This window comes from Equus asinus, chromosome 1 (genome assembly GCF_041296235.1).
Source record: "Equus asinus isolate D_3611 breed Donkey chromosome 1, EquAss-T2T_v2, whole genome shotgun sequence".
In the NCBI taxonomy this organism is placed as follows: Eukaryota; Metazoa; Chordata; class Mammalia; order Perissodactyla; family Equidae; genus Equus; species Equus asinus.
Window position 1 is genome coordinate 23,872,826 of NC_091790.1, and position 26,135 is coordinate 23,898,960.

At 55.9% G+C, this 26,135-nt stretch overlaps 1 protein-coding gene across 5 annotated transcripts in view; it reads left to right on the forward strand.

The window, feature by feature from the left end:
• Positions 1–7,698: 7,698 nt before the first annotated feature.
• Positions 7,699–26,135, forward strand: part of FRMD1 (FERM domain containing 1) — a 34,408-nt gene continuing 15,971 nt past the window's right edge. Inside the window, exons 1-2 of one of the 5 annotated variants that reach the window (XM_070515557.1) lie at positions 7,699–8,001; positions 24,122–24,258. In XM_070515557.1, the coding sequence (XP_070371658.1) occupies positions 24,190–24,258 (69 nt within the window). In that variant the 5' untranslated portion in view covers positions 7,699–8,001; positions 24,122–24,189. Of the gene's footprint in view, positions 8,002–23,275; positions 23,408–23,851; positions 23,968–24,121; positions 24,259–26,135 lie in introns of those variants that run through there. The other 4 variants (XM_044760901.2, XM_070515459.1, XM_014858401.3 and 1 more) reach the window with 4 other exon arrangements.

A 26,135-nucleotide genomic window follows, 5' to 3' on the forward strand; every position in this document is an offset into this window, starting at 1 on the left:
CGCCATCAATGTAATTGATTAAGTGAGGCGGTGAATTCATTGGCAGACCAGGGGGTAAATTCCAGTTTCTACAACGAGTCTAAGCGGGATCTCCAGTTCCTTCCCATCCAGGATCCCACACTCTTCCTCCTCACGCCGTATAACCCATAACACGCTCATCAGCTTATTTCTTGCCCACATCCCCACTGGAGCACACGAGCCCGGGGTCTCAGCAGCATGCTTGGCCCTTTGCTGGAGCAAACAGTGAGCGCTCGGTCAATAATTGTTGGTTGAACTGCATGAATCCTCAGTCTGACGCGGGATTTGAATAGAAGAAGCTTGAAATCATCCAGAGCTGCGTTCTCTTTTCCCTTTCTGTGGGCGGTAACGACACACATATCCAGTTTTTACTGAATATGATGATTTCTGTCTGATCTGGAAGTCACTGTTGGATAAACTCAACTCTGCAAACACAACCAAGAATTAAGGGATAGACTGAAAAGATCTCTCTGAATGATTTAAAACAAAAAATCCCCAAGGGGCCAGCCCAGTGGCGTAGTGGTTAAGTTCACGCGCTCTGCTTCAGCGGCCCCCATTTCATGGGTTTGGACCCCGGGCGTGGACCTAGCACCGCTCATCTAGCCATGCTGTGGTAGGCGTCCTACATACAAAATAGAGGAAGGTTGGCACAGATGTTATCTCAGAGCCAATCTTCCTCACACACAAAAAAGAAAACTATAAGAAAAAGAAAAACTAGCCTGATTAATCAAAAAAAAGTTAAAGTATACTCTTTAGTTAGGGAGAAAGATATAATGTGTATTTCACAAAGATATCCATCCATAATGGATAACGTTCTTAAAGCTTCTAATCGCAGTGACTCAGCATCTGCATGTGCACATTTGGCACCTGGAGCCCCTAATTTCCCAGGGGGCATTACTGTAATCTGCCACACTCCAGACGTGAGGTGATGGCGATAGAGATGGTTTCCATCTGGTTTGTTGTCTGAGTTCAGTGAAACCTCAGACACTGGTCTCCACGTAATGTTATTCTTTGTTTAACGAGAAGACAATAAAACGGGTCTCTCCATCCTTTCTCGTCCCCCGTGAACTGGAGATGTCGCAAGCATGGCTTCACCTCCCGAATGCGGTACTTGAATGACACAATGTCACTTTGAAGTCTTTCCACTTGACGGCCAGCACTTACTAGTGTCTGATGGCGTTGATAACGCCACTTTGTTTCTGAGCTGAAAGTGTCATCCTACGCTACTGGGGGGGCCAAGTGAAATGATGAAGTCCACCCCTTATCACTAATGCAGGAGCAGTCAGCTCGGCCCCTCTTGTCCTCTTGGGCTTAAGAGCCATTGGCTGACGGTGGAACTTACCAGCTCTTCTCCTGGCTCAGCTGGGTCAGAAGCCACATCTGTTCCTAGAAAATATTACCAATTTGGTCCAGAAGAAACCAGGGCACCCAATTCATAGCACCAGTGTAGCCAACCCCTACTTTAAGCCTAAAAGTAAAAATAATAAATCAAATCACCTGGAACGCAGTTTTAATTCTCCTCCCCTCTTCTGTGCCCTGCCTCCCTTTGACCCTTGTCCTGGTGAGAGCAACCCCTGGTCACAAGAAACACGTAATTAAAGAAAGGGGGATGGGGGTTTGCTTTAGGTGTATGCTATGGATTGAACAGTGTTCTTTCCCCTAAAAAAGATACATTGATGTGAAAGCGCCCAGGACCTCAGAATGTGCTGTTATCTGCAAATAGGGTCATTGCAGACGTATTAGTTAAGATGAGACCATGGTAGAGTAGGGTGGCCCTTGATCCAATCTGTGGTCCTTATTAGAAGAGGAAAAGCGAGACACACAGAAAAGACGGCCGTGTGATGACGGAGGTGGGGTGGTGGCCACAGAATGCCAAGGATGCTGGCCACGCCAGAAGCTGGAAGAGGCAGGAAGGGTCCTCCCGCAGGGCCCCATGAGGGAGCCTGGCCCTGCCCACATCTTGATGCTGTACTTCTTGGCCCCAGGACCATGAGAGAATAAAATCTTGTTGTTTTAAGCCACTCAGCTGTGGTCCTTTGTCAGGGACCACAGGAAACCAGCACAGTGGGCACCCAGCTGCCATTTGTGTCTCAAGGTAAAAAGCAGATGCCTTCAAGACATCAGGCTGAGCATCTTCTGGAACAATCAGTACATAATGGGGAATTTTTATGAGGTTTCTGGAATTGAAACCGCGGCTACCTCCCTCCCCAATTAGGCCCCACCCTAACCACATCTTCCTTGTGTCTATTCCCAGCACAGCAAAAATCCAGAAAAAGTGGATTCTCCTTTGCCTCGATTTGCAAATGTTGCCCAAGGAAGCTCTGAGCTCCTGGGCAGCTGAATCCAGCAGCTGACTCCTGATGCCGTTCACATGTAAAAAGGCTGCCAGTCTGTCCAGATGATGCCACCCTGAGCCAGAGCCCAGGGCCACCCACCACAGTGACATCCAGGATGGTGTCTATCTTAGGGTCCTGGGGCCGCGGTAACAAAGGACCACAGACTGCGGGCCTTCAAACTACCAAATCCACTCTCCCACAGTTCCAGAGAGCAGAAGGCTGACATCACGTGTGGGCAGGTCCCTGCTCCCTCTGAAGGCCCAAGGGGAGGATACTTCATGCCTCTTCCTGGCTTTGGCAGTAGCTGGTGATCCTTGGCGGGCGCCATCTTGGAAACGCATCTCCAGCCCCACCCAGCCTTTAGAGGACCCCAGGACCCCCTTCCCGCTGCCCCCTTCCCAGCTGCTTTGTTCTTTAAATTGTGCAAAACAATTCTCAGGATGGTATCATGCTCTTGGCCTCTCCATCCCATTCCCCACCCAAAAAAATCCCACGAACGAAAAGAAAAATATTTCTTATCAAAGGAATGGTGAAGAAATTGTGACTTTGACATCTGCAAGCTGTTGAAGAAATAACTCTCTTCTGCTTTTTCAAATTATCCTAATATATGTAATCCTTGAAATATGAATTCTTTGCGCTGTGTAGTGAGATTGTATAAGAATAAAACAAAAATAGAGATTCTCCAGCATTAAGGAAGCAGCTTAGAACTAGGTGTGGACAGGCCCTGCGCACCACCCACAGCCACCCGCTTGGAATTCCCTCTACAGGACAAGCACACCCCTGCTTTAGTCGCCCTGAGGAAGGGCTCCAAAATTTACCTAAGGGTCCAATAGCACTTTCATGAAAATCCCAGCTGTCAGGAGTGACTTTAGTGCTCAGCAATCCGCTCCCTCACTGTCTGTCTGTTCGGAATCCAGATGACGGAGTAGTGTTTCTCCTGCTAACATGTCCTCCGCCAGTGGACACAGGGAACTTTGTCCCCAAATGCTTCAAGTTGTTTTGACGTAGCTTTTTGAAAATGAAAGGGACAACTTTCTTCCAGGAGGCCTGAGAGGTGGGACCATGTAGTGTCTACAACCAGCCCCACACCCATTCCTCCTCCAGCCTCCAGCCCTCCTTCCTGGTTCTCCCCTCAGCCCCAGCCTGAGGAATGGGTGGTCTTCCTCCAAGGTTTGCTGTCTGCACCTCCTTCCATCTTCTGCCCGGTGGAGGGGCACGGACACTGTGTCGTCCACCTCCCTCTGTCCGGCGTGGAACCTGCCCACTGCCCAGGGAGCAGTCATTGGGCAAGACCTCTGACACCCCCTGCTCTCAAATACCTCTATCATCTTCTGTCTTTCACTCTTCCTTCAGGTCTTCAAAATACTCTCTCCTACCCTGGGGGTCCACTCTTGGAGTTGTACATTCTATGGGTTTGGACAAATGTATCATGACCTGTGTCCACCATTACAGCACATACAGAGTATTTCCACGGCCCTAACATCCTCTGTGCTCTTTCTAGTCATCCTGCCTTCCCCAAAACCCCAGCAACCACTGATGCTTTCTCTCCACAGTTTTGCCTTTTCCAGAATGTCATATAGTTGGAATCATACAGCATGCAGCCTTCTCAGATTGGTTTCTTTCACTTAGTAATATGCATTCAAGTTTCCTCCATGTTTTTTCCTGGCTTGATAGCTCATTTCTTTCAACTGCTGAATCACAGTCCATTGTGTGGATGGAGCACAGTTTATTTCTCCATTCTCCTCCTGAAGGGCATCTTGGTTGCTTCCACCTTTTGCCAATTGTGAGTAAAGCTTCTGTAAACATCCGTGTGCTGGTTTGTGTGCGGACATGTTTTCAGCTCCTTCGGGTGGATATCAAGGAGCATGGTTGCTGGATAGTATGGCAAGAGTATGTTTGATTTTATAGGAAACCACCAAGCTGTCTTCCAAAGGGGCTGCCCCATTTTTACATTCCCATCAGCCATCAAGAATAGCTCATGTTGCTCCCTTTAAAAACAAAAACAAAAAAACATTTTCTTGACAACGGTTCCCTTGAAGAGGAAAAACCACCTGGCGAGTCAGTGGGGCCAAGAAGGGTGTAGGAGGAAAGCTGACATCCAGGGAAGCGTGATGGGGAGATCTTTTAAACGACAAGGCAAAACGTGCTTGGCACCAAATCTTACTGAAGATGCCCCTACTGACGTGCAACCAGCAAATGTTTCGCGGACCAGTTATTAAGGAAATCTGTAGAAACTGCCTGATCAAAGGGGAGATTCGGGGTCCAGGGTGAAGCAGGAGCTCCGTGCCTTGAGGCAAGACTGCAGAGTGACCCTGAAGCTCTGCTCCATTTCTGCAGCTAAAAAATGAAAGATGGAGAAATCGACCAGCAATTTACCTTGCTTCAGAGGAAATAGAGTGTTCACTCTTCAACAAGGTTATTGTTTTCATCCTTTGTTCATTCTCATTATACAAATAATAACTGTTCATTAAAAAAAAGACAAGCTAAAAAAATGAAATCTTACCACTTTTGATGTATTTTAATGTATTTCCATCTGGACATTTTTCTCTGTAAATATATATATACATTCTTAAACGATTTCCTGGCCCTCCTCTTTCTCTCCTACAGGCATGGAAATTTTATATCTTTTTCTAGGGAGACAGAATCATTAGCACATAAATGTCACATAAGAAATTGCCTGGCGCTGAAGAGCCGCATCTCCAGCCTGGGGGAACGTTAAAGTGGCCGTGTGCGAGGGCAGCATCAACTCTTGTGATTTCAGCATCTTCTAGTAAAATGAGGCTTGATGAAGCTGTGCCCTTATAACGAGCTAGACCAAGTCTGTTCACTGCTGCCCAGTGATTGTGACACTGAAAAGGTCACAAATAAAATTTTAATTTGCTTTCTTTACCCGTGTAAGATAACGGTTGCTATGGGTGAATACCTTTTGCGTACATTAACATCCATACGTGGCATCCTCTGCCCCCTTTCTCAAAATAATGTTACTGTTGCACTGAGGACGTCTTGTGACAATTCAGAGAATAAAGAGATGTGAGAGGAAGGGAGGGAACCAGGAGCCATTTGACTCGGAGACGTTATCACAATCAACCCTAAATACAAGGCGGAACACCACCTGGAGAACTGATTCCCTTCATCCCGGCTCTACTGAGGACAGGACAAGGGAAATAAGTAGATGGAGGCCTCGTGGAAATCAGTGTGAATTGTCACATGGTAGATGGAAATGGCAAGCTAGGGATTCCGGCCACGAGGCTGGGTAAATACGGAGATTGACAACGCTTTCCTACAAGCTTATAAACCAACACACACACAGAGCCCAGAAAACACCCAGGGCGGATACACCACAAGCTGTCCACACTGGAGGACACCTGGGCCTCAAGCCCTTCCTGAGGTTTCTGGAAGGTGCTGGTCTGTGCTATCCCGTCCTCAGCATCATGGCCATTACTGCATGTTTCGTCTTTCCTGTGCAAGCTCATGGACGGCCTGGGCCACCTTCATTTAGATGGGTCATTGCTCTGTTCCCGCTGGAGCGAAAGAGGAAGAGGAAAAGGAGTGAATTAGGACCCACTGGAGCTGCTTTCTGCAAGGCGAGTGCCCGGCCTTTGCACGTATTTTACGTTGTTGGTTTGTACTGTTGCTTATTGCTTCATTGCGTAGAAAAAGCAGAGACGCTGGAACTGACCTAGGCGTGCTGGCTGGGACTTCCTGAGAGTTTCACAGATCTTAACTCAACGACGCCTCAGACTCCTCTATAAGGAAGTACTATTATTAACGCCGTTTTACAGAGAGAGAAACGAGGCAGAGACTGGTGACCTATGTAAGATCACAGAGCAAGCCAGCGGCAGAGCCAGGGCTGGGCCCAAAAGTCAGGCTCCAGAATCCAGCACGATACTCCCTCTGTCCATTTTTACTTTGGACACAACACATGAAATAGCGGATAGGGCTGTTGTGAGAGGTATAAAAGTTAAACAGATGTAATAGTATCGTTTATAATGGTTTGCTAATAAATTCATTTATTCAACAAGTTTCTGCCTGCCGACTAAAGAGCGTCTCGAGTGCAACAGCGAACAGTGAATGCCACACTTCAGGCTGTGCTCCAGGCTGTGGAGCCGGGAAAGATCTGCTTCCTGCTTGTTTAGCTGTGCGGCCTTACCGGGGTTTTAATCCTCTCCGACCCTCAGAGTCCTCCTCTATAAAATGGGGAGATTGGTTCCCGCCTTGCAGCATTCTATATAATACTGAGGATTTAGTAGATAGCTGGCATTATTAGAGAATAGTCCCGTTGCAACCCCGGGACAGTACGACCCCTGGACGGGAGACTCCGGGGGCTGCAAGTCCGAGAAGGTGCGAGCCTGGGAAAGAGCAAATTGAGACCCTGCGATCCTGGGACCTGGTGACCCCGGACAGACAGCCCCGGGGCAGGCAATTCTGGGCGGTGCGGGCTCGGCGGGCTGCGCCCCTCCCATCTGTCTTGCGGAGGGAGGGGCAGGGAGGGGGGAGGGGAGAGAGGAGGTAGAGGGGTCAAGGTGGGGAGAATAGAGAGGGCAGGGAGAGGGGGAGGGGTGGGAATGGAGGAGGGGAGGGGGTAGGGGAGCAGGGAGGGAGGAGGTGGGCAGGGAGGGGAGGCGGAGGGTGAGGGATAGCCGGGCGGCGCAGGCCAATCCCCAGCCCGGACATCCCCCCGGCCCGCCGATCGCCCTCAACCGCCGCGTCCCCGCGTGGATCTACCGAGACCGCAACACAGCGGCGGCTGCGTTCGCGTCGACCCCGTGGGATCCCGACCTGGACCCCGACCCCAACCCCGACCCGGACCCGGAACCGGACCGGGACCCAGACCCCAACCCAGATCCCGACCCCAACCCAAACCCAGACCCCGACCCAGACCCCGACCGGGACTCCGAACCCAACCCAGACCCCGACCCCGACCCCGACCCCGACCCCGAACCGGACCCGGACCTGGACCCGGAGCCAGACCCAGAGCCCGACCCCGACCGCGTCCCAGCCCCCGATCCCGACCCGGACCCGGAACTGTGAGCCCGGCCGGGACCCTGACTGCGCCCCCCCGCCGGTGAGGGCCCACGGCTGTCACCCTCGCCGCCGTCGCCTTTCGGGGTTTGCGCCCCTAGGTCCCGGAGCCGGGGGTGCGGGACCCTCCCCTTGCCCTCTGTCCCCCCTCCGCGGCTTCCGACTTAGAGGCCGGGTCGGGGGTCCTGGGCGCGCCCCTGCCAGGCTCTCCGGAGCAGCCCTGGTCCCGCCCATCCGCTCCCCTCACGGCTCCTCCCCTCTCTTGTCCCCTCCCCTCCCTCGTGACCCCCCATTTCTCACCCCTCCCCTCCCCCGCAGGGGCAGGGGCAGGCGGGGTGGGGCAGGCGGGGTGGGGGCCAGGGACGCCCTGGCTGCGCGGCCACCTTTATTCCCTCCCCGCCTCGATCCAGGTGTGGCCGGAAATTTGGGATTTCTGAGCGTATTTCAAAAGGGCTGGGCTCTAAAAGTTGCCTAAGACGGACCAGGATCTTCTGGGGTTCTGAAGAGCGTCTCGTCGCCCGCACTTGCAGCTGGTTGTCGTCACCTAATGCACCGAGAGCCAAGCACCTGGAGGGGCACCTGCCCGTCTGAAGGGCGGCGAATCCTCGGGAGTGGACCCTGCCAGGTCGGCAAGTTTGGGTGGGTTTAGGTGGTTTGGTGGGGGGGGTGCGTGTTGGCGGGGCGTATTGACACAAGGCGACAAAATGACATCCTAGCGTTTACTGACAAAGTTGAGACTTTCTTTTGTTCAGTAAGGCGTCCGTGCAAAGCTTGTCTTTTCTTCCTTCCCATGAAGTGAGTCTGGAGCTGGAAGCAGAAGTGTAGTAGGGGGCTTGGGAGGGGCTGCGAGGGTGGGGGTGGAGGGGGTCCCATGGGGTCAGTGGGTGAGTGCCTGGGCATCTGTGAGCAGCAGTGGAAGGGAGATGCTAGCTGGGTGGCCCCAGAACATGCAGTCCCCGTTTCTGTGGGACCACAGGACCCCTTCACACAATTCAGTATTAACAAAAGGGTGGCCGGGAGACAAAAAGCCAGCTGGGTCCCACACCCACCCTCCAAATTCCAGCGGGGGGAGGGAGGAGCAGATCCAGCCTGTCTTTCTAGAAGAGGCAGACAGACAGAAGGAAGCCGGGGAGGGGGTCCCAGCCCCGTCCCTGTGGCGGTTCTTTACCTTTGGGGGCAGGTGTGTGCCCCGCCAGCTGCTTGTTTGACAAAAGGCTCTGTAAGTCGCCGCCCACTTAACTTAGTTGTGCCCAGTCCGTTCCTCTTGGGCTTTACAAGGATTTTCTGGTGACCAGGATGGTGGTGACAGGAGGGCCCAAGAGGCCCCAGCCACTTAAGTGACCTGGGGCCTCCTGGGGCTCAGGGGGCATTTCTGTAGCGCCCCCTGCCCAGGCTCTGGGCTCTGGGTGGCCCGTGGGCGTGTGTGAGGCCCACAGTCTGGGACAGGCACCCAGAGGCGAGACTCCGGGTCAGGAGGGGCTGTGTCCTTGTGCCGTCCTCAGGTGCCCATTCTCCAGGGTTCTGGTCTGGCACCTGCCAAACCCCTTAAGTGAACGAGAGACGTGGACTTGAACCTCAGGAAATCTTAGGCCCTCCAAACCCAGGGAAGACGGGAACCCGGAGACTTCAGTGTGCTTCTCAGCAGGACGTGGCAGGGGTGGGTGGCCTGCCCACCAGGTCAGGGGACAGGACCTGCTCACCTGTCACCCTCACCTGGCCCCAGTTTAGCCAGAGCTTGCCTGCCCCGCGTTGACAGGTGCAGTCCCCTCAGCTGTGCGCCCGCCCTCCTCCTGGCAGAGATCTGGAGAGCGTCTGCGTTTCATTTCTTCTTGAAGCCCAGTGACCCAGCAGGTGCTGTGGCTTCTGAGGAGCCTTAGTCAGACTGCTCTGGCAGTGTCGTGTTCATGCAGCGGGTTCAACTCTGGACGCAGTGCAGGAAATGAGTGACACGCCAGCGGGGTCACATGCTTGGGGATTTAACCCCCAGGGAGGTCAGAGAAGAGGTCTGGGCGTCTTCACACCCCCGGGGAGGGGTCTCCGCGGTGCAGGTGTTGTCTGATGCTGCAGGAGTGGCTTCGTGGTTGCAGGCGTGGCGCAGCTCTTTCTTTACATCCACAGGCATCACGTTTGTTGGGAAGTCTCTTGGGATGGAGGTTTCCCAAAGGACAAGAAATTTCCCACCCAGAATCACTTCCTTCTGTTTAGTTTGAAGCTTCGTCCTTGAGACACAGACTAGCACTCTGGACTCGGCAGGAATTTTGCTATCTGTTTGTAACACGCCTGCAATCTGAAGGGCGGCTCAGGTGTCAACTCTTAAAGGGCAGGACCACAGGCCTGGGACGTTCTCAGGTGACACTTGTGGGACTGGTGCCATTGTCACTCATAAAGGTGTCATGATCATCGCTCCATCTTAGCTCTTCTCTCTTCTCCCATCCTGTTGAACGTGTGACGCGACCCTAGGGTGGGGGTGGGGTTGAGGGGCAGCAAGGTGGCCAGGAGTCTGCTAGTGGCCCCTGCCTGCTCCCCTCGGTTCAGCCCCTGTGCAACCCTCGCCTGCCTGTGTTGCTGCTGGGTGGCCCTGGCAGGCCAGGCTTCGATGGTGGGAATTGTTCCCCAGGACAGGTCCATGAGCAAGCCAGAGTGACAGTTCTGATGACGATGACAGAGGATGTGCCAGGCACCAGAGGAAGCCCTCCAGGGCTCTCAGCCCTTTAACTCTCACACGACCCCCTGGGCTCTGGCTGTCCTGCTGATGGTGCACAGCCAGGAGCCGGCATCTCTCAGGCAGGCTCCCTCCTCCAGGAAACCTTGGAGGGACACCCCATGATGGCGACCAGCGGCCCCTCACGGAGCTGGTCTGGGTGGAGGCTGGCTCCCAGCACATCACCCACACTGGCGACTGCCATGTTAAGATTAAGCTGCAGTGATCACCAAGGGGGTTCATTATTCCAGGTACTTAATGGAGGAGGAAGGGTCAGATGTTTACAGAGTGCCTGTGGGCACCCAGGGCACCAAATTCTGCAAATTGAAAATCTGCAGGTTCTGGCCGGCAGGCTGGAGACCCAGGGAAGAGCTGACGCTGCAGTCGGAGTCCAAAGGCCAGCTGGAGAGGGATTCCTCCTTCCTCTGGAGCCCGCAGTCTTTTTGTCTTAAGTCTTTGAACTCAGTGATTGGCTGCGGCCCACCCACGTTATGGAAAGTCGTCTGCTTTACTCACACCTGATTGATTTAAATGTTAACCTCCTATAAAGCTACCCTCACAGCAACATCTAGACTGATGTTTGACCCAACGCTGGGCACCGTGGCCTGGCCGAGTGGACCCATAAACTAACGGTCCCAGGGGCTGTGCAGGGGCGAGGCCATGCTTGGTTTTCACAGGTGAGCACAATCCCCATTAGCCCCAGTCGGGTGCTGGGGCGCTGGGGTCTCAGCTAACGTTTGTGGCTGTGACCCCCGATAAAGAAAGGTTTATACTGTGCGCCAGCAACGTTCATGAGACAGGAGCAACAGTTTCACGGAGCAACACTGAGAGTGACCCCATCCACGCCCCTCCATTTGTTTCTTTGAAACATCGCGAGGTCCCCGGGTTAAATCCAAAACTGGCTCCTATACTCAGAGGGGAAGGAGAGACTAAAGAGAGAGGTAGACCCCACAGATGGGTAAGAGGCAGGTTTAGTAAGCGAGGGAACTTACATACAAGGCTTGTCTTGGGCGGCACAAGACCGGTAGGCGTACACACCCGCCCACCAGAATCTGGAGAGTTTACATAGAGGCCTTAAGGGGGCTCAGTCACATATACCATCCAGATGGTCTCAACAACGCATGCCCGCTCAAGGCTGCGTCCTTGAAACAGCTCCTAGTACGGGGAACGGTGGGTGGAACATACATTCCCAGGATGAGGAGGGGGAGGAGCCCCCGATTACCCAGGTCCAGCTCTCAGGCTCACTCCATGACCTACTCCAAAACCATCGGAGGTCGAAAGCTGGGTCACCCAGGCAGTCAGATCTGGTGGGAGCATGGTACCAAGTGAGGGTGAGCTGGTGGCCTCCCATTTCCTCTGTGGGTCCACACACACGTCTGTGCGTTCTGGATCACGCTATAAACTGTGAGCCACTGAGGGTCGTGATCGTACAAGTCGGAATGGCCGCTGGAGTGCAGCCAGGCCCTCAGAACCTCAGCAGGCATGGCTGCAACTTGGGGGGACGCTGGGGGCCTAGCTGAAGCCCCCCCCCATAACCTTGCAGAGTCATAGTAGGAATTAGGAAGTCTGGTCCCCATGGGAGACGCAAAATGAACGTAAGTGAGCCCCCTGGGGGTCCCAGCTGTGGGAGAGGCCTCCCCTCTCTGGGGAAGTTCCCCTACCCCCCCACCCACAGGCATGGGCAGCGTGAAGCTGCTGTCTGAATTGTCTCCATTGGGCTTCTGTGTCCCAGGGCAGGCGCCCGACTCGGCTCTTGAGCCAGTGAGTGAGGTTCAGAAGTCCCTGTGTCCTCCTCCCCGGGCAGAGGGGGCGGTTGGGCAGCACATACTCTCTCAGCTGAATCGGGGTCCCTGCAAGAGCTGGGCTTCCTCCATTGCTACACGATCTCCTAGAAAGGGAAATACATTTGAAAAGGCTTCATTCCGAGGCCTCACAAGGTCTGGCAGGTGTTACTCCATAACTTGGAAGAGGCTTGAAGGTGACAGCCACCCACCTACTCCTCTTGGGGCCCAGCCCAGGGCAGCCCGTCCTCCCAGCTCCAGATGGCCCGCCTGCCCTGTGCCACCTGGGCGCATCCTCAGGGCCCCTCAGGCCCCATCTGCAGAGTGTCATCTTACTTCAGGGGGCCACACGCTCTTCTCCCCACCCACCTCCCCGAGGGCCTGGCCCCCACCGTCAGGTCAGCCTGCAGCTCCCTCCTGACTTTTGGGTCTGTCCCTCTCCCCAGTGTTGGCTCCACTCCCAGAGGTCTGGTTGGGTAACTAGCTAGTTAACCAGATAAACTAGTCCCTGATAAGAGATGTTCTGGTTCCTACTGCAGCCTCCCCTCATCTCCCCTCCGCCTTAGGCCTGGGTGACCCCACTGCCACCTCCCCCAAGAGGCCAGGGTCCCTTCCTCCCAATGCATCTTCCTGAGTTCTCTCTCTCTCAGCTTTCTGAGAGAGGGTACCAACAAGATTCTTCCTGTGGGTTCTAGAAAGAGAGGATGCTTGTTTCTTGGTGCCGGGCCCCAGACCCGGCTCTCGGGTGGGCATTTATGCGCCGCCACGACTGGAGGCTCCTCGGAAAACAGCCAGTGTTTGGAGAAACCAGATCTGTGCCCCAGGAAGCAGGATCGTCTGTCGACTTGGGATCTCTAGCTCCCACCCCCGCCCGTGGCCGGCTTGGTTGTAGCTCAGAAAGGTGAAATTTCATGAATAATGGCGTCTGTGTGTGTGTGTGAAAAAACCTAACCTGAGAGCCTTGGTTTGAAGTTCATATATACTTGAAGTTGTTGGTTCTTTGCCATCAACAACAACTTGGATCAATGGTCTCTTTCAAGATGCTGGAAATGCAGAGGGCTCACGTCGGGGCTGTTTTCCTTGTTTGCCGAAGGGGACCTGGCACAGAGCACAGCTTCTTGCTTACACGGGGAGGGTTTGCGTGCACAGCGCCGGGCCTGGGCCACGCCCGGGGGGTGCAGGGGCTGGATTCTGTAAGGCGGGCTGAGGGCGGCCCGCACACTCTCAGCAGAGGGAGGGTGATGGGAGGTGCTGGTCTCACAGCCGGCAGACCTTCAGGGTGGGTGCCCCCGTTTATTGTCAGCCTGCCCATGCCGGGTGGCTGAGGCGACTGGCTGTCTCCAGGCTCCCATGGAGGGAGAAGGAAGTGGGTTCAAGCTGGGCCGGCCTGACCCAGAGGCTTAGCAGTTCATACCATGCTTTCTAAGTTGTGGGTTCCTGACGTGGAGAAAGCCCGGTTTAGGTCTTTATTTCACTGACTCAGTGAGCAGTTAACAGCTCAGCTCTGCAGTGGTCCTGTGCCCATCAGGGGTCAGATGTACAGGAAGATGGTACTGTCTCCGCAGATGTCCCTTCCGGGAATCGGCGAGCAGGGAAGGAACTGACGTGGCCAGCGCTTCTGCCCTACGCCTGGCTATGCTGGCTGTGTTAGTGCTGTGTCTCGTGGTGGCCTAAGCACCACATTTTTCTGGCTGCTCAGTACCCTCTTCTATAGCTCTGACCTCCGGTTTGTCAATTCCTAATGTTAAGTCCAGAAAAGCCAGTCGCTGCCCCTCCCATTAGACCAATCTGTGGTCCGTTCTCTCTGGAACGGCAGGAGCAGCCTCACTGGCTGTTGCGGGGTTGGGAGGTCTCTGTGCCTTTGCCTGCCTCCTGGACGGCTGCCTCCAGGACATCTCTGATCCAGTCAGAGCTTGCCAAGCCCCTGAGAGTTTCGGACCTGCCCTGGGTGCCCTGCCTGGGCGTCCCTGGCCTTATTAGAAATGGGACACGGTGGCATAGGGGCAGGGGAGAAGCAGTGCAGGCTGGGTATTACTTGGATTCTCCCCTCATTGATGGGTTCTGTTCTCAGCCAATTCTCTTATCCTTCTTGGACCTCAGCTTACTCCAACCTTAAAAGGGGAGTGACGTGAGCCTTTTTGTCATATGGGGTTGTGTATATGAAAGCATTTGGAAAAGTTTGATGCATAAATATAAAAGATAAAAATGAAACAAAATGTATTCTATTTGAATAAAATATAAAAGTACAAATATAGAATGTTAGCCAGGTTCCCCGGAGGTTGCCCCTTGCTGAGAAGACGGCAGGAGGGTATAACCGGTGCAGGTCAGGTGGGCTGAGCAGGCAGGGTTTTCAAGAGCCACCAAGTTGGAGAAGTTAACTGACTCATCCAAGGTCACCTCTAGTGAGTGGCTGGCGGAGACACAGGTCAACTATAGAGCGCGGGCATCCCTTAAGAGTGTCCCACACTGAACACCAAGCACGGAGGGTCACTGTTTAAAATCACAATGCCACACAATACCATGAAACAGGAAAGCTCGTTTCATTTCACCCTCCAACAAAAGGAGTTTCTCTCTTGGAGTCCACCTGCACCAGAACCCAGTTTCCTAAAGGAAGGAGCAGAAAGTTCTGGATCGTTGTGAAGAGTAGCTTTCTAATTTTGGAGGTCCACATTATGTTTATTCTACTTTGAACAAACGCGCGGCTGGCAGAGTCTCCAAAGACTTGTTGGCCTCTAAACCATGTGGTTTGCTCGCTGCAGAGATCTAAGAACCTCGTTGGAGGTTCGGTAAAGGGACTGAGTTTGTCTTGGTTTGCGTTTCTGGGATACTACTGCGACCTTGAGCAAGTGAAAGCCTTGGGCTTGGTCCAGGAAATCTGAGCCACCTTGTAAAAGTTAAACAAATGTATAAACTTGGGAGGATCCTCATCATGGCCTACAGTGACATTTCCGTTTGAGTTTGGCCATGGCCAAGTGTCATACCGAATGTGTGGGTTCATTGCAGTTGACAGTGCTTCTCTTCAGGCCAGGAAAAGGGAGGCACATGTGATGGCCATGACCTTGAGTTCTAAAGGGTGGGAGCTTGTGTGATGGCCATGACCTTGAGTTCTAAAGGGTGGGAGGCACATGTGCTGGCCATGACCTTGAGTTCTAAAGGGTGGGAGGCACATGTGATGGCCATGATCTTGAGTGCTGAAGGGTGGGAGCACGTGTCATGGCCATAACCTTGAGTTCTTGGGGAGTAGGAGTGAAGGCATGTGTGATGACCATAACCTTGGCTTCTGAGGGGAATATGATCTTGAGTTCTGAGAGCTCTAGGTCGTAGGAACTATTTTCTGTGACTGGGCGTTGTGTGCTCTGTGTGAGTCAAGGCCGCTTTTGTCCATCTCGTCTTTGGCCAAGTCTGCCTCCTGGAACAGCTGCCTGTAGGTCATGGTGGCCTTCTCATTGGACCAGGTATCCATCTATTCCGTGGGTCTCTTTTGAGAACTTAATATGGCCAAAGCATTTGTCAAAGCCGTGGGGACACACCTGTGCCAGGACAGACAAGCCGTGCTGTCAGCAGCTTCTCACAGGGAGCAAGGCAGGTCACAAGTGAGAAATAAGAAAGGTCGTCTGGGCTCCATCCAGGGTCAGGAGGAAACAGAAGCCCGGTGTTGAGCCCCTCCATCAGACGGGCACCCCAGTTCCATTCAGCAAGTTTAGTGGCTGCCTGCTGGGTCCTCGTGTTGCTCTACGACCCTGGTTCTCCAGGTGTGGATCCTGGGTCAGAGGCATCAGGAGCCCCAGGGAGCTTGTTTGAAATGCAGATTCTCGGGCCTCTTCATAGCTGGGCCTGTTCCAGAGGGTCCGGGCTGCCGTCAGCCCCCCAGGTGACGTAGATGCACGAGAGCTGGAGAACACGCTCTGGGGGGTGAGGGGACACCGAAGAGGCGAGATGAGGGCGACAGGGGCCGAGCAGCCCCCAGAAGAGCAGAGTGGAGCAGCTGAGGTTAGACTGGAATCTTCCGAGGATGGTGGAGGATGCGGACAGGAAGGAGAGAGTGGAGAGGATGTTCCAGGCAGAAAAAGGGCCTGAACCGGGTTCCCGAGGGGTGCCGAGCAGAGTGTGTGGGAGACGATTCAGGGCAGGGGCCTGGCCAGTCCCTTGAGGGGTCCGGACAGCATTGGGGGCCACGGGCCGCAGGCTCCGGGTCTGTCCAGCCCCGCGGTTCTGAAGGGTGGCGTGGGGAGAGGCGTTTGGGTTGACAGCAACATTTTTGTTCCCAGGAAGTTGTGTCGAGAGCCAGGAAGGTTTGGGGCACCCTCTGTCTTTATCCACCAAGTCCTTGAAAAGTCATCAGCACACGTCCGTGACACTGACACCTGCGGTTCACAGGGCATCCTTTTCCTGCGGAGCCCGGGGCAGCACAGGAGTGGACCCAGGGCCCAGCACACCTCGGGGCCGCTGGAGTCAGCTCAGGCCAGGCGGTAAGGGTTCCAACCAGCAGTCCAGGGCGAAGTTGGCAGAGAAGCCTCGGGTGGAACCAGGAGACTCGGCTTCCAGCCTCCGTTTGCAAATGTGTGAAGCGGAAATAATCGCCCGCCCCGGAGGGCGGCTGAGCATCAAAGTGGCCAATGCTCAAGGCATGTCATGGAGGCGTTGTAACTCCACGTGTATTTGCTGAGCGCAAACAGTGGGCCAAGAGCTGCTCTGGGCAGTGGGGATGCAGCTGTGACTAAAGCAGCAGTGAGCCGAGCTTCCCTCCAGGTGAGAGAGTCAGGCGATAGACAAGTATAAGTGCCCAATGATGCTCAGTGCTGTGGAGGAGCGTGAGAACCTGGGAGCCAGGACAGGCCTCCCCAGTGAGGAGACATGGGAGCCGATTTCTGAAAGCAGTGAGGGCTCAAGCCAGGCGGATGTGCTGGAAAGAGCCTCCATGCAGAAGAACAGCACATGCAAAGGTCCAGGGGCAGGAAGACAGGAGGGGGCAGAGAGTGAACAGGGCCAGCCCTCGGGGGGCTCAAAGGTGGTGGTAACTGTTAGGACTCCAGCTTCTTCTCTGAGGAAGGGAGAGCATTTGCAGACTTGAAGCAAGAGCGTGGTGACCTGCCCCCCATTTATCAAGATTTCAGGGGCTAAGATGTTGAGGAGACTTTGGGAGCCCACTGCAACAGTCCAGGCTGGAGACGAGAGAGGTGTGGACCGGGCGGTGCAGGCGGGGGACGCCGTCAGACGTGCTGGGAATTTTGAAGGTAAAACCATTAGGATTTGCTGCCATCTGGACTTGGGGTGGGAGAGAAAAAAAACCGAGGTGACTGCCAGGTTTTCTGTCCTGGGCAGGTGGGAGGATGGAATGACATGCCTCGGGGGCTGTTATTGTTTCCCGGTGACTAGGGCAGCACCTGCCAGCTCTCCAGGGGGCTCAGCAGATGTCCCTGGAGTAAGTGGACGAGTGGACCAGTGCTGGAGGGACTGGGGAGGGCTCGCTGGGTCTGCACTGCGCGCTCCGAGGTTTTTCATCTTTGCCGAATCGTCACGCTCGTTTTGGTGGCAGAGTCCAGCTTTCAAATGGAACCTGAGTGGCACGTCCATCTAAGGCCAAGCTGCTGTGGACAAGTCTGCTTGCCATTCCCCCTCCCAGCAAGGGGCCCTCAGGGACTTCGGGGGGACCCAAGGGCAGGTGGGGGGGTCTGCCCTGCTGCGGGCGGTAAGGGGTGCCCTGGACGTGCAGCACTCAAAGGCAACAATAAAACTCGTTAAAAGCCAGGCTGCCTTTTACTATCACTGTAGCAACTGTGAACCGTGTTGGTGTTAGATCACCTCGGCCCTTAGCGAAGGACCACCCCTCACCTTCCTCCTCTGCTTCACGGGAGGAGCCACACGTGTACCCAGGCCCGAAGAGCCAGGCCTAGTCACGTTCCTGAGGAGGAGGATAGGAGCCCCCGAGGATGGGAGCTGGTCTGTCAGCACCAAGGGCAGTTCCTCCAGAAACTGTGGTGGGGCTGGTGGTGACCACATCCCAGGGGCTGTGACACTCTCGAGGCAGCAGTGATGGCCCCCTCTCACAGCGGAGGAAAGGAAAGTGCAGAGACTCAGGGACACCCTCCCCAGGTCGCCCAGCTGCCAGGAGGCGACCCCGCGTTTGAACCCACAGCCTGGTGCCATCGTGGGCGACTTCATGGCCCGGCGCAGCCTTGCAGACGAGACACGGCCCCCAGTGCGTGGCCCCTGCCCCTTTTGCCCAAGTTCGTTTTACTTGTGAAAGGCCTTTCTCCTGAGCCGGGGCTCCAGGGTCCCTGTGAGTCGTGGGGGCGCGGGCACCATTCAGGGCCGGGGCCTACTGAGAAGAGAGCCAGCAGGCGGGCCTCCTGGGGGGGAGATGAGCAGACAGACAGGGGAATGGAGCACCTCACCTTGTGTGGATAGCTTACATATTTGGGAGGGTTCAACTCCACTGAACGGAATCGAAGGCCGGTGCTCCTGTGACGGAGGTGTGGAGTAGGAGGTGAGGGTGGGAGGGCGCTCGAGCTCAGAGGGTCTGTCTGTGTGTCTGCACAGCTCTCCTGCTGGCCTGGGCTGCGGGCATGGGGTGCGGAGCCCCCTACTGAGCCTCTGCCCTTTGCCCGGCGGCCTGTTCACAGGTCGCTTCACTCTCCTGGGCGTCGGTGGGGGCGCACCTGCAAATCCTGAGTTAATAGCGGTGGTGGCCAGGCCAGTGTTCGTGTGCGGGAGTGTCCGCCACAGGGAGGTTGCAGGCAGGCAGAGAATGCTAAGAATCTGCTCTCTGGGCTGGAAGGGGAAACGGGATCCAGGAGCAGCAAAAAGGGCTGGGCGGCCCGGCCACCGTCGCCGTGTAATTAACTGGCCCACTCCTTTTCTTCCGACTCCCTCCTCCAGTCCTGCTGTTTCTTTCCAAGCAGGGAAAAAGCTGGTCTAGACTGTTGGTGGGGAGCGCTTGAAGTCTGTGCAGAAACTGATATATGATAATGTACGCCTGAAATTGACACCACGTTATGAGCCAGTATGACTCCAACAAAATTATTTTTTAAAACATAAATAAAAAGAGGATTTGAATTAAAAAAAAGAAAACAGTCGCCCCTGGGGAGCAAGGCACAGGGCGATGCCAGGGCCCCTCTGCTGCCCTAGTTTTGGGAGCCGGTGACAGTGACAGGAGGGTGGGTGGCTCTGGCCTCAACACCCGTGTCCCAGCTGGAGCAGGAAGGGCTCAGGGCTCCCCCTAGAAAAGAGGAGGAGGTGTTCATGTTACTGCCCCCAGTCCTCCTGGCCCTGGAACCATGGATTCCCGTCTGCCAGCCCCATCCTGGGGGCGTCCACACCTGCGGTTCAGGGCCCAGATCCTGCTGACCCCAGACCCCATGAACTCTGTGCCAGGGATGGGCCCCCCTGCCCTGTCCACATCCCACACGGTGGGCACTTGAATATCCCCACGTCACAGCCAATTCTTCCAGATCTGTTTGGGGGCTTGCCAGGTAAAGGCCACTGTCATTCCAGTTGGCTTCTCAGATACTTTTACTGTTCTGGTTAATTCATTTATTTTATCTCTTATTAAGTAGATTGGCCAGGGTCTAGTGGTGTAGTGGTTATGTTCGTTCACTCGGCTTCAGGGAACCAGGGTTCACTGGTTCAGATCCCAGGTGCGGATCTAGCACACTGCCATGCTGTGGCGGCATCCCACATATAAAATAGAGGAAGATGGGCACAGGGCCAATCTTCCTCACCCAAAAAAAAGAACAAATTGGCTAATTTTTCTGGTTTCAGAACACTTGCTTGCTATGATCCATTTCCCTGAGACAGAAACCGTTCTGTTAGCATTCACACAGAAGGCACACATCTTCAAGATAGACTTGACTTCTTAACACATTGGCCCCAATTTTTTGTCTTGTGTCCCCCTTTTTCTGAAGGAAGCGTGAACAGTGATGTGTTCTGTGAGTGAGCAGTTGACTCAGGACCTTTGTCCCATGTGGCATCCAGTCCCGGGGGAGCAAGCTGACACATACGTCCAGACATGCCCCACCCCTCTGGCCCCCTCACTGGACTGGGGTTTTCAGTCTGATTGGGGCACTGGGCAGGGAGCAGCCGTGGGCAGGGCCTGTCTTGGGGTGGTGAGACCGTGGCCTCTGTAGTGTCACCCAGAGAGGGATGTTCGCACATGGCTGTGGGGGCAGCCATCTCTGGTGTGCCCCATGAGGTCCCTCCCCAGGGACTGGGGGGCCTCAGTGCTCCTGTCGCTGCGATCTATGTTCACAACCCTCGTCCTGCTGCAGCGACGTGGCAGGGTGCGTCTGGCTCCTGCAGGTCCCTAGACCCTGGTCCTTTCCTTGTCTGTCACCATCATGTCCCTGGACCTTAGCCTGACAGCATCACCCAGACGCACCCCATAAATGTGCTGTGTGAGGCCTGTGGGTGGCCTGGTGGCAGCCCAGGAGCCCTGCTCCCACCTGCAGGGATTGGGGCCATCGCCTGTCCTTCAGTAAACGAGGAGCGAGTGACACCAGGGTGCGGCGGGCCCTTCTCTCCAAGACCAGGTGCTCCCTGCCACGCGTCCCTGCGGAGCCTGCAGCCCCAGGGCAGGCAAAGGAAGTGCAGCTCTCGGTGGGGCGGGTGCCGGGCTGGGCTGTGCTCGTCCTCCAGGCCTGCTGTGGGCTTTGGGCTTCAACTGAGGTCTGGAGGCCTGAGTGGACAGCCAATGGGACATCCGCTGCCTGGCCAGCAGGGGCTCTCCGCTGCCTCCCCGCCTTCCTGGCTGGCTCATCCTCAGCTCCAAATGCAGACAGGCCCTGGACACCTGCAGGGCGACCCGTGAGTGTCCGTCGTGGCCGTGCTGGGCTGGCCTGGGGTCCTTGGCTCCCGCTGCCCGGCCAAGGCCCATCCCAGGACGAGGGGCACCGGGCGGCAGTCAGGCCCCTGTGCTTCCCCCAGTGCTGACCTCTGTCCTTCCAGAATTCAGGAATCAAGCTGGAGTTGTTCATAAGCATGAGCACTTTTCACGTGACTCCAGAAGGGTCTCTGTAGGTTTGGGTCTTAGAAATACTGTGACCAGGCACCCTGGACCAGCCACTTTGCTCCTTGGTGCCTCAGTTTCCCTCCTTATAAACTGAGCATAATGTGTTGGCCTGGCCAACACTCCTCCTCAGGAAAAAGTGAGAATAGAGGAAACGCTTTCCAAGGGGCTGTGACAGCAGCCAGACGGCCGGATGGGCAGCCCTGGGCTCTCTTCATGACACAGTGTGGGCCAGGCGGGTGAGGCCCAGGGGAGGGGGCAAAGTGCATGCCGGGCAGTGGGGGTCAGGTGGAGGAGAGGCTACTAAGCAGCTCGACCTTGGAACCGAGATTCCTGCTCCCTAACGTGGTCATCGTGACCCTAAGCGGCCACCTCAGCAAACGGCTCGCCCCGCCCCGAGGAAAAGAGTCGACAGGTGTTACTAGTGGTGCAGGCGGGGACTTCGAGGGGACAGCGTGTCCTCTGCCATCAAGGCTACGTGCTCACACATGCACACACACCGAAACGCGCGTACTCGCACACTCTTGCACACGTTTGCACACATACATACCCATACGTGCACACAGACGCACACACGCTCACACACACCTGCTGGGAAGTGACACCCTTCTGGCAAATGGTTGCATCTCATGCCATCTATTGAATGACTTCTGTGTTTTCTATTTTGTAACTTATGTATTTTAATAGCTTTATTGAGGCACGATTCACGTATTATAAAATGCATTTGTTTTAAGTGAACAATTTCATGCACTTTACTAAATTTATGGGTCGTGCAACCACCACCATCTAATTGTTCCCGTCACCCCAAAACAAAACCTCGAGCCGGTGGTCAGTCACACACCTGCTTTCTGCGTCTGTGGGTGTTGCCTTTTCTGGACGTTTCAAGGAATCCTATAATATACATCCTTCAGGTCAGCTTCTCTGGGTAGCCTGAGATTTTTGATATTCATCCTCATACCGGTACTCCATTCCTCTTTATTGTTGAATTATTTTCTTGCATTTTTATTGGCGAATCCTGTACTTTATGGACTCACGTTTCAGCAGCTTTATTTCCGGAGCATTCTCAGCAGACCCATAGTGTTAGAGGAGGAAGACCAATTCTCCAGAAGAAAGAGAACGGGGCAGAGAAGAAATCTCAGGGCGCAGCCCGGGAGGAGGCCAGGGCAGTGGCCATCAGGATGGCCCCGGGTTCACGAGAGCCGCCTCCTCTTCCCTCGTGGTGCCCCCTGCCCCTCCGCAAACCCCAAGGTCACAAGCTGTAGTAGATTTTCGCACATTAGCAGTTTCAACTTGGTCGGTCCAGAAGACAGTGCTTAGAAGTGGCCTTCATCTCGGGGCCTTGCCACTCAAAGGAGAAAGCTCTGATTTTTCTTGAGCAGCCAGAGAACAGTGGTCCTTGCCTGGTGGGAGGTGTGGTGGGCAGCGAGGTGGCCCTGGGGCTGACCGGCCGTGACAGTGGAGCCTCTGCAGCCTTTCCAGGAAATGACCTCACTCCCCGTGACACTCTGTGATCACTTCACTGGCCCTGGGACTGACAGCAAACTGTGGACCCTTGGGAGACCCCTGGAGGGAGGGCAGGATCTTGGGTGGGAGACCCCCCACATCGTTCAGAGATTTGCTCTTATCAGGAAGAATGCAGGGGTCTCTTCCTTTTATTTTTTCTCACTAAGATGTTCGGAGCTTGTTTGCCAACTGTCACCTAAAACGCGCCAGCACCCACACAAGCAGCTGGGGGCACTGTCACCCCCACCGGACAGAGGAGAGAACTGAGGCCAGCTGCATCGGGGCTTGGGGTCATCAGCTGCCCAGCAGAGGCTAACGTTGGTCCCGGCTCTCTGTCCTGGGGAGAAGTTCCCCTTCTGTGTCCCTCCCTGCCCCAGTTCAGGGGCTCCGGCCCACTGTCACCCCGTGGTCTCCGTGCGGGCTGGTGCGTGCTCTGCCCAGCCGCTCTGCTGCCTCCTGTCCTCCGTGCCCTCAGACGCCATGGGAAGGAGCGTTTACCAACGTCCTCTCTTGTAACAGCAGCACCAGCGACCTTTAGTCAGCAGGTCACAGGCCACCCAAGCCAGAGAATTGAGCAACTAGGAGCACACGTGCTGGGTTATCACCAGCCCCAGCATCTGTCCTCCGGGGCTCCTTGCCTTTTTAAGAACTGTTACGTTGCCAGCTAAAAGGACACACGTGTCCCATGATGAAATTCCTGGGACCTTCCCAGCTGCCCCTAGAGGACCCTCCTGTATTTGTCAGATCTCTCAGATTCGCTCCAAAAGAGGGACGTCCGGGGACCCTGCTTGGACTCGCCCGATGATGGGACACCAGCGTGCTGGCCAGCCCTGTGGGAGCCCGCACACCCTCAAAGGGTTGTTCTCAGGGTTCAGTGGCCTCCTCTGGCCCCCGCCCCTTTGATGCCACCGTTCTCCCAGAGGGTCAGAGTCCCCAGGCGTCGGCTCACCCCTGCCGGGAGAGGATGGCCGCCACCGGGGCTGTGCTTCTGAGCGCCCACCTTCACCTGCTGCAGGTGTACCCACCGTGGGGCAGGGAGGAGGTAACCTGATGCCAGGGGCCGTGACAGAATGGTCACCAGTTTCCACTACTAAAGGGAATCAGAGTGGGCTTGCTGTGGAAGCGGTGTTTCATTTCAGGGGTTCATTTCCCTCCGCAGACGTGAGCGGGAGGGTGTGGTAGGGGGGCCCGGGTGTGCACCCCAAGACTCCGAGGGCCTTTCTGGGCACTGCGGCCCCTGCCCCTCGCTCTCCTCCAGCTTCTCCAGGAACCTCGGTGGTGCCCCTGGTTCTGGCACCTGCGTCCTGGCTTTGGGGTGGCCCTTTCTCTGGGTCCTGGGAAGGGGGAAGGGGGATGGGGGAGGAGGGCAGCCTGGATTAGGGCCCGGAGCTCCGAGGTGGTCCACTGGGGGTCGGGTCAGCCACACGCAGGGAGGGCGGGGCCAGCCTGACATTGTTTATTTGCATTCCAATCAACCTACACACGTCCCAGCTATTTATAACCCTGGACCTTGTCCTGGATTCCTGGCCCCACTGGTCTCTCAGGCGTTTTCCCAGCCAGGAGCTCAGCAAGGCGCCCGGTCCCCAGGAAGCCTGCCGCTGGGTGAGTCTGGGGTGTCGTTCGCCTCTTCTGTGGCTAGACTTCAGAGGAGGACCCAACAGGTGGTGACACGTGGCCCCTGTCCCTCCCGGGGCATGTGGGCTGTCAGCTGCTCAGCCCCATCCTGGCCCTGCCCCCGACAATCTCTCTCCTGCAGGAGGCGATGGAGGGGAGCTGGTCCTGAGCACTGCGTGCGGCCGGTGGCGGTGGCCCCTGGACAGCGAGATGACCCCGGAGCACAGGGACGTCCTGGTACTGCTGCCCACGCGGGAGCAGCTGCGGCTGGTCGTGGGGGTGAGCAGGGGGAGAATAGGGGGGTGAGGTGGCCATGGGGATGAGCATGCAGTAACCAGAGGGGGAACATGGGGTGATATCGGGGAGAGGCGGGAGGACAGTGGGGGCTGTGGAGGTGAATGGGACATGGGGGTAGACAGAGCCTACATCCAGGGGTGACCATGGGGATTGTGGGGGACCAGTGTGCTCACTGCCCTTCCCTCTTGGACAGGATCCTCTTATTTGATGCCACACTGACTGGGGCCACAGTAAGAGAAAATTTGCTCTGGCTCTGGCCACCTTCGCACAGTGCTGGTTTCTCTCTCACTCTCCATCCCACCGTGTCCGGTGCCCTGAGCTGAGCACTGCCCAGTCCCATGGTGTCCGGTGCCCTGAGCTGAGTGTCAGCCGGTCCCACCATGTCCCATGTCCTGAGCTAAGCGCCAGCCTGTCCCGCAGTGTCCAGTGTTCTCCCGGGTTGATTTCCTTCCGAGGGGCCCATCCCGTCAAGAGCTTCTTCCTGTGACCGGGGTGTGAGGATCTGAGTGTGGCTGTGTCCCCAGCCTGGCACAAATGCCAAAGTGCACTTGGAGAAGGAGATTCAGGCCCGGGCGATGGGAGTGCAGGCCAGGCCGTCCCACCTCGTCCGTCTTCGGGGACCCTGAGGCCTCCCATCTGGGAGGTGAGAGCCGCAGGTCTGTTCTCCCAAGAAGGTGACACCGTTAGGAAGCGAGACGCTGCATTTGTGCATCACTTCCATCCCCAAACACCACAGCATTCAGACGGTCCACGCACACGCACAGCTCACGCGGCCCCGGGTGAGCATCTGTACGCATCCCTGGGCCTTCCTTGCCTTCCTGCTTCCCTGTCCGCTCTGGGCTTCGAGAGCACCTAGCTCTCTCTGAGCTCTCGATGGCCCGGGTGCACCTGAGTCTCGAGGGAGGTGACTTTTCTCTGACATCCTTCTCGAGCATCTTCCGGAGGCCACCCGGCCTCCTCTCCCTTCCTGCTCCACGGTCCCCAGCCTCCCACCTGACGCCCTCTGGTGATGCCCGTGTGGCCCGGCCACCTGGCCTCCCTCTGAAGGACAGCCACTCCGTGCTGTACAGCCAGCACCTGGGGTTCCCTGTGATGGTGCTGGGGAGATGCCCCGTTGACCCGTACCCATCACCTCACACAGGCTGCCCTTTTATGAGAGGTGTCAGTTACACGACTCACTGATTCATTGATTCTCTCAACTGCTCGATGATCGCTCACTGCTTGGTGCGGCAGGAGGCCACCAAACTCTGAACCTGAGTGCTCACGTCTGCGAGCCTGAGCCCGCCAGGCTCCACAGCCCCTTTGTGTAAAGCGTAGACCAAGCATGGAATTGTAGCGTTCTTGGGAGACTGACGCCTGAGCCCGGGTGGAAGCATCAAGGCTCTCTGGACAGAGTGGTGTGGCTCTTCCGCGAACTCCCTCCAGATCATCCAGCTGTAGAAACATCTGAGCCAGAGACCTAAGGCGTTGCTGTGTGTCCCCCTCGTCGCACACAGCCTTTCAGTGTTGACCCAGCCTCTGATGACCCCGTGGCTGCGAGGACTGCACAGGCCTGGAGACCTGGCTAACCTGAGTGTGCAGGCGTGCCCTCCTCACCACGCTCGCCTGCTCACAGTCCTACAGGCGCCACTGGTCACCCGGGGACAGAGCGGTTCCCAAGCAATCACTTTCAGGCGACCCGTGGTCACCGGGAACGTCAGCCAGCATCCGACCTCACCCTGCAGACTCGGTCCTGCTCTCTCCTCCCTCCCTGGCAAAGCAGCGTCCCTAAGTAGGGGACGAGCTCGGGCTCCGCTTTTCCCAAGAGCTCGTGGGATGGGGCAGGTGGTGGGGAGAAGGCCCTCCGACACAGGGCTTCT